At 39.6% G+C, this 16525-nt stretch overlaps 1 protein-coding gene across 5 annotated transcripts in view; it reads left to right on the plus strand.

The window, feature by feature from the left end:
• COL8A1 (collagen type VIII alpha 1 chain) overlaps positions 1-16525 on the plus strand; it is a 150607-nt gene that overhangs the window by 117747 nt on the left and 16335 nt on the right. For 2 of the 5 annotated variants that reach the window (XM_025374763.1, XM_025374764.1), the window contains exon 3: positions 1391-1502. The exons of the other annotated variants lie outside the window; for them this stretch is intronic. In XM_025374763.1, coding sequence (XP_025230548.1) covers positions 1500-1502 — 3 coding nt within the window. In that variant the 5' untranslated portion in view covers positions 1391-1499. The remainder of the gene's footprint in view (positions 1-1390; positions 1503-16525) is intronic. 5 annotated transcript variants of the gene reach the window in all.

The following is a 16525-nucleotide window of genomic DNA, read 5'->3' on the forward strand; positions in this document are numbered from 1 at the left end:
CTACTTGGGAGTCTGAGGCAGAACTGCTTGAACTCATGAGGCAGAGGTTACAGTGAGCCAAGATTGTGCCATTGCACTCCAGCCTGGGCAACAAGAGCAAAACTCTGTCTCAAAAAAAAGAAAAAAATTATGTCCTCCAGGGTAGGGGGACTCTCTTATGATATTGCATCACAAATTTGTGTAAAGCATTAACTCTTTTCGGTTCCTTCAAATATGTTTTTGCATTCTACCTTAACAATAATAAGTGTAGTACCGTAACACCTTCAAAGAGATGGTGCCTCCTCCAAGCCTGAAATACTCTGTGGTTCATCTTTTCCCTGTGGGTTTGATCCTGCAGCTCAGAAGGTGACACTTTTTACAATACAACTTCATTCATTTTAGAGCTTGCTTTCTCTAATGATTTGGGATCTCACCTATTTTGCCACCATTTATTAATCTTAGAGCTCCTCAGACACAAGGTTTTCATTTAATATTTAACTTTGGCACAGAGACATTTTTAAGTTTCTCCAGCCCGAGGCTTGGAAAAGAGCTAAGGAAATGTAGCCAGGAGAACTCTACAATAATATTTTTAAAACCTCATATGTCCAGATTTAAAAATACATACATTTATCTTTTCTTCAGGAACAGCAATAACTCTAAGCTGACAAGATTTTTATTAATATGCTGGGTAACAGCTGATGGACCCAACATGTTTTTTTGGAAAAAGAAAGAAACCTCAAATACCTTTCATTTACCCGTGATGACCTGGCTCAGTCCTTGAGAGGATTAGGAGCATTTCTTTCATAAAGTCACATTTCATTAGGATGAATGTTTTGCTGCAACCCAACTATATTGTAGCCCATCACCCTTTCAGTTGATTACCGAAAAGTGGATCAACCTATAAGGCATCCTGCCACTGAACCTCTGAATCTTAACATGCAGCAAGGTATAGAGGTGTAAGATACTATAAAAGACAAAGCAAATGCCCCAAAATAAAGAAGTGAGAAGTAAAGATAATACTAATGACAATAAAGTCATATTTTTCAGAATGAGTTGGCATGAGAAACTAATACTAGAAGAATTATATCAATTTCTTGGGCCTGGAACAAGAATATTGCCCCATTCTCCTGTTGAATGTGGTATAAGGAGATTGTCACAAACAGTAAAACACAATGGAAGCTTGTCTGCATAAAAGTAACATTTGATTGAGATCAATACATAACTAATCCCATTTCAAATCCAAAATAAAATAAAAATTGGTGACATTAAGGCAAATTATTAGCAGAGTTGTCAGGGCAAAATAAATATTCCTTTTAGTCAGAAGGGGCCTACATTCCTGGATAAGGGGCTCCCATTAACTCAAACTCTTGCAAGTTAAGGAATACTGAAAGACATTTTCTTTTTTGCACAGTTGTTCCTACAATCAAGCTCCAAATCATCTGGTCTGATTGTACATGTACTAGAAGGATCACATGGGACTCACAGTCTGTAATCTGCTGATGACCAAATAGGACCGTCAGATGGTATGGGCTATTGCACACTAAGAGCTGACATTTATGAATCACTAGCTACCAGATACTTTTCAGAGCACTGTATATGGAGAAATTTCATTTACCCTTAACAGCACCCAAGTGTAATATGTATTACTAGATGTCACCATTTTATAGGTGAAGAACATGGAGTAAGTGACTTGACCAAGGTCACACAGACCATGAGGGGCAGACCTGAAGCTTAAGGATCTGCTTTAGCTCTCATACACATAACTTTCCTGCTATGCTGGCTCTCATACACTTGCCATCTTACCAGTCAGAATTCTCAGTAAACAGCTTTCTGAGTACCTGATAGAAAATGTTAGTGCAGAGTCAGGTTGGTGCAGTCCTTGGACACCACCCTCACCCTTCTTATTGTCCCCAGTCTCTAACTCTACCAGAGGTCTTCCTCCCTGAGAGGCTATACTCTCAAAAACTCTCCATCTGGCCAGCCCTTCATTCCAATTGGTACCTTCTTATTGGGACAATGATCTCCATTAGAGAATAGGTAAAGGTTAATCTTATCAAAGTTATTCACACGCATGTGAATTCTAAGTTATTCATGTGTGTGAATGACTTCGTAGGATAACTCTATCAGAGAGTACTTGTATTTCAGAAGAGGGTTTTGTTAACCCAAATGAATCATACAAGAAAGGATTTTGTTGTTATTTGGTTGCTTTTGTGGTGCCTGTGGTATAAAGAGCACAGCATTTGGAGTCAGAAAGAAACTGAAATCCTAGCTCTGTCAATATCAGGTATGTAAAATTGTGCAAGTAACTCAATATTCTGAATCTCTGGTTCCTCACCTTGTTTTTAAGTTGACAACTCTTCATAGGAGTGTTGTCACAATTAAATAAGATGATGTATGTCTGGCACCAAAGACACTGCCTGGCATATGAAGGGCATCTAATAAATGTCAGTCCTTATCCTATCCTCCAACCATTTCCCGAAGGACAAGGGCCATGGGGCTAACCCCTGACATAGACTGCCATCATTTTACCAGGAATATTGGATTAAGAAGGTTTCTAGTTGTTGATAAGGGCAGACATTCTGCTATCTGCCTCCTTGGTAGCCTGCCAACTATTCATGTGCTCCTTGGAAAAGGAAACTTTTCCAAAAAGCAGGGACCTCAGAGGGCTGGTGAGACAGTGTCCTGTCACTAAAGCTTCACTAGAGATTGGCATTCACAATATTAGCATCATGTTGCTATATGCTATAAAAGAGACAAAGTACTATCTTTTCCTTACCCATTGTAAGTTTCACTGGGACCCCTGTAACAAAAGACAGATTGGGCCAGGTGCGATGGCTCACACCTGTAATCCCAGCACTTTGGGAGGCCAAGGCAGGTGGATCATGAGGTCAGGAGATCGAGACCAGCCTGGCCAACATGGTGAAACCTTGTCTCTACTAAAAATACAAAAATTAGCTGAGTGTAGGGGTATGCACCTGTAGTCCCAGCTACTCGGGAGGCTGAGGCAGGAGAATTGCTTGAACCCGGGAGGCAGAAGTTGCAGTGAGCCAAAATGGCGCCATCGTACTCCAACCCGGGCGACAGAGTTAGACTCTCTCCAAAAAAAAAAAAAAAAAAAAAAAAATTACAAAAGACAGATTGACAAGAGAAAATCATACAATTTCTTGTTTTGATTCAAGCTTCCACAGACAAATTTGTTTAATTTAAGTTATATGTGACATGGGAGCCTTCCGAAATGAAGACCCAAAGACCCAGGACAAACTTTTTATGAACAGCTGTGCAGAAGTAAGATTAGAGAACAAAAGGGTATGGTCTAGTGGTAATTAACTGGGGGTAAATGGGAACTTAGCAAGGCCTGTTTGTTCAGATTCTTCGTGGCCTCTCGGTATAGGGCAGGACATGTTTGGAATGAGGGTTGTATGACCTGCTTTCTGGAGAAATAGGTCAGATAATTCTTTTCAGGCTCACTTCAGGAGAGAAAGGCAGGAGAAGGTCAAAGCATGACCTTCTTGCTTCTGAGGTTTTCTCAATTACCTTCACCTTAAAACACTCAGTATGCTAAGGTATCATATTGTAGGATAGTGTGTCCTTCGCGATATCAACACCGAAATGGCATAGTCCGCTTTTTAAAGAGATTCATCAGCATTGCCTACAAATTTATTCTTTCACTCAAAAACATGTATTCATCAAGTACCATGTGTCAAATGTTGTGCTATGCACTTAAGACTGCAGAAATAAATGACAGCCAGTGAACTAGGTTTCCTAATAGCACAGGTGACAATAAAAGAGAGAACAGAAAAGAATTGTTCTACCAAGAGGTACACACATATATTTATATACAGATATACTCACAAGACACAGAATCATACTCAAAGGACAGTGATTAGCATCCATGGTGTCATCAATTCAGTCATTTTTTTTCCACATTTTTTGGAGCACCTACTATTTGCCAGCCACTGGGAAAACAGAACAGTGAAAACACAGGCCAGGTCCCTGTCTCTTGCAGAGTTTAAATATATGGCAGAGGAGATAGGCAATGAATAAATTAAATAAGCAGGATAATTTCAGCTATTGAGAATGCTATGAATGAGGCAATGTGATAGAGAGTGACTGGGTTTGTGCACCGCCTTCGCCAGAGTGGTCAAGGAAGTGACCTCTGAGGGGACAGCATTTCACCAAGATCTGCACGACATGAAAAGGGGCCATTCACGTGCAGAGCTGGAAAAAGACCTTTTGGGCAGAAAAACAGCTTGCCCAAAGGCCCTGGCAGAACCAAATTGGTGAATCCAAAGAACAGAGAGAAGGTCAGTGTGGCCGATGTTTATTCAACAAGTGGAAATGGAATTAGGGACAGGAAAGAATCAGACAAGACAGGGATCTGTAAGTCACAGAAGGGAGTCTGGATTCAATGAATAATAGGAATGTATTGGAGGGTTTTTAAAAGAATGCTATGACCTGATTTACATTTGTTAAATAAGAGAGAGTATTCATATAATCACACTCTAACAAAGTTAAATGCATTCATGAATAATTATATTATACATAGACTGATGACCATTTTTGAATAATTGTAACTTAAAATATACTAATTCTAGCTAGAAGTTTAATTTTAACATCACTGGGTTAAATGTAATGACTGAGAAGTCATTTGAGGATATTTCAGTGACCTTGAGGTCTATAATGTGTGAGGTGTGAGGCAAAAAGGTATCTTTTAATAAATTCTGGCCAAGAAGATGCCAGGCAATGTAAACTCCACTTGAAATTAATGCCCCTCAGCCTAGTGTGCTTTCTGCAAAACAGTCATGCTTGAGCGGGAGCCTTTCTAGCTCATCAACCTAATTTTGTGATTTTAATTCTGTGCAGCTGAGAATAAGCCAACGGCTCTTCTGTATTTTGCTTTCATGAAAATCCCAGGATGTTAACTGTGAAGATGCTAACGGACCCAAAGTGTAATACTAGGCATGGCTAGGTTTTCAAGGGATCTTAGCTCACCCCCTCTGTAGGATGAGGTGTCCATATGGTGTCATATGGGGACATTAAGAAGCCACCTTCCCTCAAAGGTCCTCTGAGTGAGCCTCAGACTCCTGGCTTCCCCATCATACATTCCTCCTTGGGTGACCAGAACTCTAGTAAAAGACAACTGTTTTATCCTGAAGGAGTAATCCAGTGATACCATTGTCAGTCATGAATACTTTCCAATGTTGGTCTGTTAAAGTATCCAGTTACTGCCTAGCAAAGTCCATATGCATTTTTTGTTAAGTCAGAGGAGAATTCCGGGAAGCCCACACTGTGGCTTTAAGATCACATTCATAAATAAGTAATAGTACATCCAGACAACAGAATATTATTCAGTGCTAAGATCAAAGGAGCTATCAAGCCATGAAAGACATGTAGGAATCTTAAGTGCATATTACTAAATAAAGAAGCTAATCTGAGAAAACTACATACTGTATAATTCTGGAAAAGGCAAAACTATGGAGACGGTAAAAAGATGGGAAATTTTCAGGGGTTGGGGAGGGTAGGTAGAGAGGAAAGAACAGGCAGAGCACAAAGGATTCTTGGAGTGGTGAAACTACTCAGTACAATACATGTCATTATGCATTTGTCAAAACTCATAGCATGTACAACACCAAGAGTGAACGCTAATGTAAAATGGACTTTGGGTGATAATGACGTTTCAGTGTAGGTTCATCATTTGTAATAAATGCAACATTGTGGAGCAAGATGTTCATAATGGGGGAGATTGTGCCAGTGTGGGGGTAGGAGGAATATACGGGAACTTTGTACTCCCCCATATATTCCTGTAAACCTAAAACTGCTCTAAAAAATAAAGTCAGTTTTTAGAAATTAAGTGATACACGGCAGAATGAAATAAAATTACATCTTATTAAAAATGGGGAGCAGGTTTATGTGGAAGATCTCAAGGAGTAATCCTAGGCAGCATGATGGGGATGCCAAAGGATCCAGGGCTCACCGAACAATGGCCAGAACTTGTAGGGAGTGTGTTTCGTGGCCTCCTGGAGACGATGTTTCCAGCCTGAAGATGTCTTTACTAATGGGAACAAATAACTCATACGTAACAATGAGGCATTGATGCCATGTAGTCTTCCAGTGTCTTGAATCCAGAGTAGTCCTGAAGAGTGTGGCCTTTGGAGATAGACCAGCAGATTCAAATCCTACTACGCTACCTGTTAGCTGGGTGATGACCTCAGGCAAGTGGTTTAACCTTTTTGGGCCCTCGATTCCTTGTCTTCAAAATGATTACAATAATAGTCACTGCCTCCCAGGGTTACTGGGATTGTATTAAATGGGATAATTTATGTAAAGCATCTAGCGCAGTGTCAGAACTTGGTAAACCTTCATTCAAAGTTTGTGATGTGACTGAATATAGTCATTATTAGTAGAGCATAGTAGTGTTTGAAACAGTCTAAGCCCTCACAAAATATGTGTTGTTTGATTTATTAATAATAACAAGACTTCAAGTAGGCCATGTTTAATGCCTGCCTTCCATATCACAGCGAGCAGGCTTTTCTGGGTTTTTAAGGGGAATGGCAGCCAGAGTGAGCCAAACCCTCCTCTAACCGAGTATCACTGCATTTTAGTATGAAGTTTCGCCTCTGATTGTGATCTACACCTGTATGTTTCACGAATAGGACAAGATAAAATAAAGACTTCAGCTGCTACTATTTCTATTCATGTAGAATCTTTATTGTGGGGATCTTTATTTTAAAAGTAACTTTGTATCAGTTTGAGGTCTTTGAAGGAAAAGCTTTAGGTAAATTATAACATATAATTGCATTTTATGTGTTTAATCCAAAAGGTACTTTAACGAATGCTGGAATGTTTATTTCTATATCAAATCAGAACTCAGGATCGTGCATAGCTTACCCTGTGAACTCAGGATCATGCATAGCTTACCCTATGCAGCTACCCTGTGTTTCTGTACCACTATGCCTGCTTTGATAACTATGCAGGGGAGAGAAATGATAGGTTAGAAAATGAATAGATAGGTAAGTAGATGACAGATTACATATATATATATATACAAAATATATATAAATATTTTTATAAAAATATATTTTTGAGATGGAGTTTCACTCTGTTGCCCAGGCTGGAATACAGTGACACAATCTTGGCCCACTGCAACTTCTGCCTACCAAGTTCAAGCGATTCTCCTGCCTCAGCCTCCCAAGTAGCTGGGATTACAAGTGCCCACCACCACGCCCCGCTAATTTTTGTATTTTTAGTAGAGATGGGGGTTTGCCATGTTGGCCAGGCTGGTCTCGAAGCCCTGACCTCACGCAATCCACCTTCCTTGGCCTCCCAAAGTGCTGGGATTACAGGCATGAGCCACCATGCCAGACCCGATAGACATATATTTTTGTAAAATGAATTTTCTTCACAGGTTATGGTGCTATTTGATTGTATTAGAAGCCAGAACAAGTAGAATCCAATAGTAAGACTCTAGTATGGTTCCTCTAAAAAAAATCCAGAATATCATTATATGCCAAAAAATATGTATATTTAGTAATTCTTAGCCTGCCTCAGAGTTCTTATGAATAACTCATCATTTTTTTCAGTGTGCACCTGTATAAGGCCAGGTACTCATAGAGATCATTCAAAAGCTATTTATGTTTGCTATGCAATGTCTTCCATTTGCATTCTTTGCAAGTCTTGTTCAGACTGATGTTAAAATAAGTTTGTTTTTTATGGATACACATCAAGGATTGGAGAGCAGAAGAAGCCCGATCACATGCTGGGAGATGGAGAGGAGCCAGCACGAGATTGTAAAAATGTTGGCAACTATTACCTAAGCCCAACATGTGTGTTGGGCTGTTCATATCCAGCCCAACACACGTGAACAGTTAAATGTTTCCCTGTTACTCATTTCACAGAGATTGAAACTGACACAGGGAAGGAGTCTGAGCAGTGAACTCCTCAGGCAGGCAAACCCTCTAGACTGTGAGTCATTCCAGGACAGGAGCCTCATTCTCCACTCATTAGTGAGTCTCCAGCACTTGTTGTGTCTCAGCACTTGCTAAGTACTGAAAAAGGTGATCAATGAATTAATTAATGAGTGAAAGCATTTCTCTGCATTCCTCTAGTCTGAGACCTCCAATCTTCAAGTCGAGCACTGGAATGGATCTGGAGGTTGTTGAGCAAACCAAAGTAAATGGCCAAGCAATGTTTTATTAGGGAACATATATGGAGGAAGAAACAGTAGTGGGTGTGAGGATCCCTTGTTACGTTGGCACATTCCTGGCTAGGGTCATACCCAACGATCCAGCAGGCCTGAAAGTCAGACGCCACGAGAAGGCTCCTGCCCCGTGGATTGTAAAGCATTTAAACTATATGATTAGAGAAGCATCAGCCCTTCCCCTGATGTGATCAGGAGTAAACTACTGATATGACATAGCAGAACCTGGACTCCAGTCTCTCCTGGCCACTCATCAATCATAGCTAAAGAAAGCACCACGCTGCCTGGTGTTCTCTCACCTGGCATATGAGAACCAAGTCTTATAACTCCAGCTATTAAACGTGGCAGGATTTGCCCCATCCATGTGCATGTTTGGGAAGCAGAAGACCCTCCTCTGGCATGATGTGGGAAAAGAGGGCTGGGGTCCAAGCCTTGCCAATGACCAGGACTGTTCGTCTTCTGTGTAAACTGTAACCAGTTTCCATGCAGCTTTGGTGGAGGACAATTCCTTTCTTGGGAGGCCAGGCTGCAGGAGATTCCTCTTGAATACATTAACTCTTGTCTCTAAGTGGTGATGTGATAGACACAAATTAATCATGCCATGATGGCCACCCTCTCTTCCCAGAAACTGTGAGAGAGGCTTTGTGATGAGGCTAGGCTTCTCTAGGGTTCCTGTTACCTTGTACCTCCATGTTATTCTCTACCCATTCCCAGCAAGGGTAATCCACCTACACCTCCCAGACTGTCCCAGGCCCAATACTTATAAATTTCCTGAGTCTCAGTTCCTTGGGCCATGTTCTCCATTATAGATCAATCATCTGTCATATAAATCTTTGGACTGTGGGTAAGTCACTTAGCTTCTGTAGGCTTCTGGCTTTTCTGCTGCAAGACAGTCATAAAATCTTGCTATTGAGGAAAAGAGCCCTCCAAAAGAGGCACTACCGTCTAGTGGACTATTTTCATTTATTCCTTATTTTGTTTGCTTACAATTCTGGAACTTTAATACATTCTGGAACTTTAATAGAAATTTCAGGCACACAGCAGACCTATGGAGGAGGTATTTTGAGTTTTAATGCCACCCTACTTATATCACATTGGCATTTCCTTCTTGCTTTACAAGAAGTTGGTCCCTGAACCAGTGAGAAGGAAGATGATTTTGATTCAGTGTCCCACTGTGGCCTCTGAAGGACATTAGTCTTTACTGTGCTTCAAGTTCAAAGTGATCTGATGAGATTGTAGGCACCAGATGGGACTCAGAAACCTGGGAAAGGGCAAAGAATCAGGGAAGCCACAGGAAAAAGAGAAAGGGGGAAAAAATAGAAAGTCTGATAAGGAAAGGAAGAAGGACTGGTTTCTTTGTTTTGTTTTTTTTTTTTTTCACGTCTGTCTTTGCCTTGGATTGACATTGAGGCAGAAGTGACCTTTAAGTTGTGCCTGAATCCTCTACAGCTCCTAGCATGGCAGTTCAAAATGTCTGTTGAATGGGACAAACAAGAAATCTAAAGTGGTGTGTGGTCATGAGCTCAGGGGAATGGGTCATGAACACTGCCCCAAACTTCACTGAATGTCCCCTGGTTAGTTTCACTTTGTAAACAAATAAAATAAGGAATAAATGAAAATGTTACCAGAAAGGGGTACCAATCTAGATCCCAAGAGAGGTTTCTTGGATCTCACACAAGAAAGAATTTGAGGAAAACCCATAAAGTGAAATCAAGTTTATTAAGAAAGTAAAGGAATAAAAGAATGGCTACTCCATAGGCAGAGCAGCAGCTTGGGCTGCTGCACTAAGAATACTTACAATTATTTCTTGATTCTATGCTAAACAAGGGGTGGATTTGTGAGTTTTCTGGGGAAGGGGTGGGCAATTTCCAGAACTGAGGGTTCCTCCCTCTTTTAGACCATATAGTGTAACTTTCTGAAATTGCCATGGCATTTGTAAACTGTCATGGTGCTTGTGGGAGTGTCCTCTATCATGCTAATGCATTATAACTAGCATACAACAAGCAGAGAGGAGGGCCAGAGGGCACTTTCATCACCATCTTGGTTTTAGTGGATTTTGGCCAGCTTCTTCATCACAACTTGTTTTATCAGCAAGGTATTTGTGACCTGTATCTTGTGCCAGCCTCCTATCTCATTCTTTGACTAAGAATGCCTTAACCTCCTGGGAATGCAGCCCAGTAGGTCTCAGCCTTATTTTACCCAGCCCCTATTCAAGATGGAGTTGCTCTGGTTTGAACGCCTTTGAGAAAAATACTCCACTAGAGAGTAGTGCTTTTCTTGCTGGAATCTTTTCCTCAATACCCAGATTCTATTACTGTCTTAGAGCAGAGAAGCCACAAACCTACAGAAGCTGAATCACAGAGGCTGGTGGCGAGCTCAGGACAGACACCACATTTCCCAGCTCTCAGAGTTAGAACTGTGAGATTCAGATGAATGAACAAAATATAAAAGACGGGGAAAGTAAAATAAATTGCAGACTGCACAAAGTTGGAATGGAATCATGACAACCAATCCTTAATCTGTTTGCTATTAGGGTGGAGAACAAGATTGCATTCTGTTCCTCTGGAATTCAGACACACTTTCTGATATTTAAAGGAATACAAGGAAAGCTCATACAGGCTGAGCTGGGTCTCTTTATAGTGTAAATATCTTTCCAATGGGAAAAAAAATTACTGAAAGATGGTAAGTTTGTCTTCTGACAATATTTCCCAGACGTTTTTCTAGTGTTAACAAAGCTCTCTTGGAGTGTCACTATTTCTGAGGAGTGGTAACTTTAAAGCAAAAGGAAGGAAAATTTCAATAAGAACCAAGCTGCCCCGATTCTCCCTTTATTTTTAAACAGAACCATCAAAGGGCAGCTAACGGAAATACACTTAAGTGGCATTAATTCATCCTTAAGAGAACTCTCAAAGAGTTTTATTGCTACATAAGGGAAAGCTATAAACCAGCAGGAGTGGAAAGCAAAGAAAATAAGTCTGGGGAGACATCTTGTGTAAGAAAGTGAGCAGGTGGTCAATAATGTATCCTTGGCTGGTTTCCACAGCAAGGAGACAGAAATTCATGGCAAGGATGTGGCCCACAAAACAGACCATCACAGAGAAAAGAATTATGAAACTTTGCAAAATGCTGTTGAAGAGTTCACTTGAATATGAAATAATAAAATGCTCATCTCCTCTCCTTTTTATCAACACCCATCCCATTTCACGTTAATACTCGACTCCAATAACCTACTGCCTGACTATGTCCAATCCCTGGCATGATTAAAGACAACAACAACAAAAATAACTAAGATAGGCAGGACCAACGACAGTGAGGTTTTAGACCTAAAAGTAACATTGGGGTCAGTTAGTCTAACAATCTTCATTTTACAAACAAGGAAATGGGTCTTAGAGGTTACTTTTGTAGAGAGAGAGAGAACTTCAGAGATTTTTCCTTGCAATGAGAAGTCTTAAATTGCATATTCAGACTGGAGATATAGGAAAATGCCTCTATGATCCTGTCATTCAGCTCAAGCTAAGCCTAAGACATTTATCATAGGTATAAAGAGAATCTTACAAGTATCCTGAAAATGAGTAAAAGTTATCACTGATCTCAAGAATATTTTACCATCGGTCAACCCTTCATCATTCTTTACAGGGCTTTTAAAATAAAAAAAAAATAGCATTCTTTATTAATTTCTAAGAAAGAATGGCTATAATGTAGGATTTTCCATTCTTGTAAGCTGGCAGCAGACCTCAGGACATAAAATCAGGAGAGTGAAAATGAAAACAGTAAGCAGGGAGAAGAGTAACATCGATCCAGTGTTCAGGTGCTCTCTCAGCCAGCACACTATGAAGATGGTACTTCAACATTTAGAAAAGGGGTAGGCAGGATGAAAATGGTGCCATTTGACAAGGATTTGTCAAGACTACTTTGTGCACAGTTACGAACTAAGTGCAAAGAGAATTCCCAAAGATAAAGGTTTGATTCTATTCCCCCAGACACTTGAGTGAGCTGTTACATGGCATGTCTTTCCCCAAACCAGCTTCTAGAATTTATCACCAAGAATTGGTTTTTCAAAATAAAATGCATTACAGATTTGCTTCACTTAGGGGGAAATTAACCTTCTGTATTTCAACAAATGCCTATGGCTAAATATTGTTTGAGATTTATTTGGCATTTTGGACGTGAGGATACTACTTTTCACTGTGTATAAAAAGAAGTATATACTGAATTGAGTCTGTGTTTTTTCATATACAAAATTATGTAAAGGTCTATGGGTAAGGAATGAATCTTTTAGACATAACTCTTTAAATATGGTAAACAATAAATAAATGTTTGTTGTAGCAATATTATTACTGAAGTCCCCCAAAACAGTGTGGAAAGATAAAGCTAGAAAAGTGATTGTAAGCTGATGATTTTGCTGACCTAAAGGTTTATATATATATTACTTGTGGATTTTACTTCCTTCAACAGTAAAAGATAGCCTACATTCTGTAGTCACTCCCACAAAAGCAACCTGCTGCTATCACCTGGCAGAAATGTCTTCAGTTCTCTGAATTTCAAAGCCAAAGCCCTTTGCAGTTAATACAAAGAAGGCTCCCCAGAGTGATCAGTTTTTCTAGGGGAAAGGGAGCAAGAAGAGATCCAGCCTTTCAACTAGTGTTTGCATGTGGCAAACAGGTGGGAGACACATTGCACTGAAATGGGCAAGCCGACACAATATTTGTTACTTGCTTATTAGAAACTATCTTTACCTTGCCTTTCTTCAGACAAAGAGAACTTCAGAGATTTTTCCTTGCAATGGGAAGTCTTAAATTGCATACTCAGACTGGGGATTTAGAAAAATGCCTCCACGATCCTGTCATTCAGCTCAAGCTAAGCCTAAGACCTTTAACATAGATATAAATAGAATCTTAAAAGCATCCTGAAAATGAGTAAAAGTTATCATTGATCTCAAGAACATTGAGCCAGGGGACAATCGGTCAGCCTAGTTTTCCAAACAGGTCTGAAACAATGTAAAAACAAAAACTATTACCTTACAAATTCTTCAAGATGATACCGCAGTGAAGCAAAGTGTCATGGAACGTGTGCTCAAGATCCCATCTGTTATTACCACTGATCCTCCTCCACCACCACCACCGTTTTCTTTTTCTTAATTTAAATAATAGCTAACACTTATAAAGTGCTTACTATATTAGACACTGTTGTAAGCACTTTACTTGTATTAATTCCCTTAATCTTCTCAACAACCTCATAAGACAGGTAATGTTATCATCAGCAGCAATTTATCAAAAAGAAACTAAGGCACAGACAGGTTAAGTAACTTGCTTAAGATTACACAGCTAATAAGTGATGGAATCAGGATTTAATTCAGGCAGTTTAGCTCAAACTTTCTGCTCTTGCTAACTTCGTTGCAAACTCTAGTCAGCCAACTGGACTCATTCATGCTCCTCGCTACTTCCTCTAGGCACTGGGCTTCTACAACCCCCTACTCCCCATCTAATTCACTCCCTTCATTTTACAGTTTAGTAAAAGGAGGCCCTGAAAGGTTTACAAGGATATCATGACAGAGAAGTTTACAGAGAAGACTCCAAGTCTCCCATATCCAGCTCAGTGCTCTACTCACACTCTAAGTCCTAAGAAATAACATTTGTGATCCATGTTTATCAATGAAATTCCATATGTTCTTGTAAGTTCTGGTGCCTTGTAATGAGTTTTGCTCATAAAAAGAAAAGTCCTTTACACTCTCAGCGTCCTTAACTAATATATCCTGAAGACCTGGCATCTGTTACATAATACTCTGCCCTTTCCTTTCTACACTTCCATTTTTCTTTGAAAAATGTTCAGTGGATTAACTGTGAAAACCTTATGATTTTTCCTCCCAGACACCACATCCATCTCTCTATCCCTCAAAATAAATTCCACCCCTTAAATAAATGGAACTTCCAATACCAAGATAGCTGTGGTTTGGTTGCTCTCCAAGCTTTGCCTTTGTTCAAAGGGCAGGATGTTACCATGCAGGCTAATTATCTAGATGGAGCTGTGGTTGAAAAGTAGTGGATTTTAGAGACTGCCCTCTCTGTGGATGATGATTTATCACAATTGAGTATTTTAGGCTTAGCCCCAGGTTTAGAACTAAATTTTTTTCAATTTAAATTCATTGTTGGGAGCAGTCCTGTGGAATGATTTCTGCTACTCTTGAACCATGCAACAAGGAAAGAACAAATCCACATTTTCACTGACCAAGAAATTGTCAAGATTTTTTAGCTCTTTTATAATTCAGAAATTGTGGACTAAATTATTGCAACTTTAGTAGGACTGCCATTCTGACTGAATGGTGTCTTTGTGTGTGGTGATGGGTGAGGGGGTAGGAGGAACCAATTTTAGAAAACATTGAATAATTATTTTTATTTTCCAAGTCCTATTGATATGATTTAATGTTCTCCCCATGTAAGATAGAAATCTTATGGCTTAACTTTTAATATCAAGTCATTCAGGGTTATATGATTCAAAATAACCCTAGCTAAATAAAACTTCAACAATATGACCCCCAAGAAATGTATTATAAAATTTGTATTTTATATAACACATTATAGTTGTTTGCTTTAAATAAATATTTTTACAATGTCCAGTTTAATGGATTACATTAGATGAAATTTCCCCACACATCTCTCCCTTGCAAAAGGCCTAAAAACACTTATTTTATATTGTGTTGGTTACACAAACTGTACTAGTGCAGAGAAAGCAGAAAGCTGTCCGTGTAAATAACAGTGTTCCGCAGTCTTTCTAGAGCCATACCAAGATGGAACTCACCTTGCCGTGTATCGCCAGGTCCATGGAATGGCAAGAACCTGATTCTTGCAGAGCCCTCACAATCCCCTACTTTACTGTAGAGCTGCCTCTGGATGTTAGATCTTCCATTTTTCTTACAAAATTTTTGTTACTCCTAAAGCATGACTATGTCACACTCATTAACTACCCATTTCCCCTTTCCAATATGCATACTTTGTATTTGTCATTCTTATGACTGGAAGCCTACATCAATATTTGCTGAATGACTGCAGGAATTTTTGAGCACACACATTGTAGGAAGTTTTTATCTTTCATAGCCACTTTTTAAAGGTTTCTCAGTAAGTTCCACATTTGTATTGAACCTTTGAATGTGGTAAGAAAAAAAAAGTCATGTATTATTATTATTATTGTCCCTAAATCGTGTTTCTTATTTTCCCCTTTGGTTTCTGGACAAGTATAGCTTATTTGACCAGAGGAATATTTACGGGGGATAGGGGGTGTACAAACTCTCCATCCTTATTCCATACCCAACTGTAAGAAGGAAGAGTGCAATATTGAAAAGTAACTGTAAGTATGAGATTGATCTAACTTTCTGACATACAAAGGCTTGAGTACCTAAGTTGGAGGTGGGGTCTTCCTCTGTCACCCAGGCTAGAGTGCAGTGGCGCAATCTCCGCTCACTGCAACCTCCACCTCCTGGGTTCAAGCAATTCTCCTGCCTCAGCCTCCCGAGTAGCTGGGATTACAGGCATGCACCACCATGCCTGGCTAATTTTTGTATTTTTAGTAGAGACGGGGTTTTGCCATGTTGGCCTGGTTGATCTCGAACTCCTGACCTCAGGTGATCCACCCACCTTGGTCTCCCAAAGCGCTAGGATTACAGGCATGAGCCACTGTGCTCAGCCCCTAAAATTATTTATTTGTGAAGTGTGGATATGTTCTTCACATTCACAGTTACAAGAAAACTTTAGAAGTAGAAGGGACCTCAAAGTCATATAGCCAATGTTCTCATTCTGCAAATGAGGGAATTGATGCCCAGTCAGGATAGGTGACTTACTTGGGTCAGAACTAAAACTTAGGTATTTTCTGCTCTGAAAACAATGATGCTTTCATATTATGGAAAGAAAAAACTATATATTCTACTTCAGAATTTCTTTTTTAGGGATTTTCTCAAGTGTTTTATAAACTGTTTAGCAGCCAACATTATTTCAGTTAGAGAAACAAAAAATTAACTGCAAACTTCAAATATGTGAGCTAATATTTTAAGAAAAATATTCTCCAGATGTTTCCCAACTCCTTTGAGAATGGAAAAAAGGCAATGAGCTTACAGTTCAGCAGAAGAGATTCAGATTAGATATTAGGAAATCTAATGTGAAATCCTACAATTGGTTACTAGGGAATATTGTAAAATCTCCTCTGGAGAACCTTTGGAATGTGGTGGTTGGCCATTCATTTCAGAGGCATTATGTGTGTGGCTCCTTTCTAGAGCTGGGGGCACAACCTAATTGACTTCTCAAGTTTTGTTGGTCCCATGAGGTCATTATCTGACTATAGCTAGTACATGGGGGTAATTGG

Source organism: Theropithecus gelada, chromosome 2 (assembly GCF_003255815.1).
Source record: "Theropithecus gelada isolate Dixy chromosome 2, Tgel_1.0, whole genome shotgun sequence".
In the NCBI taxonomy this organism is placed as follows: Eukaryota; Metazoa; Chordata; class Mammalia; order Primates; family Cercopithecidae; genus Theropithecus; species Theropithecus gelada.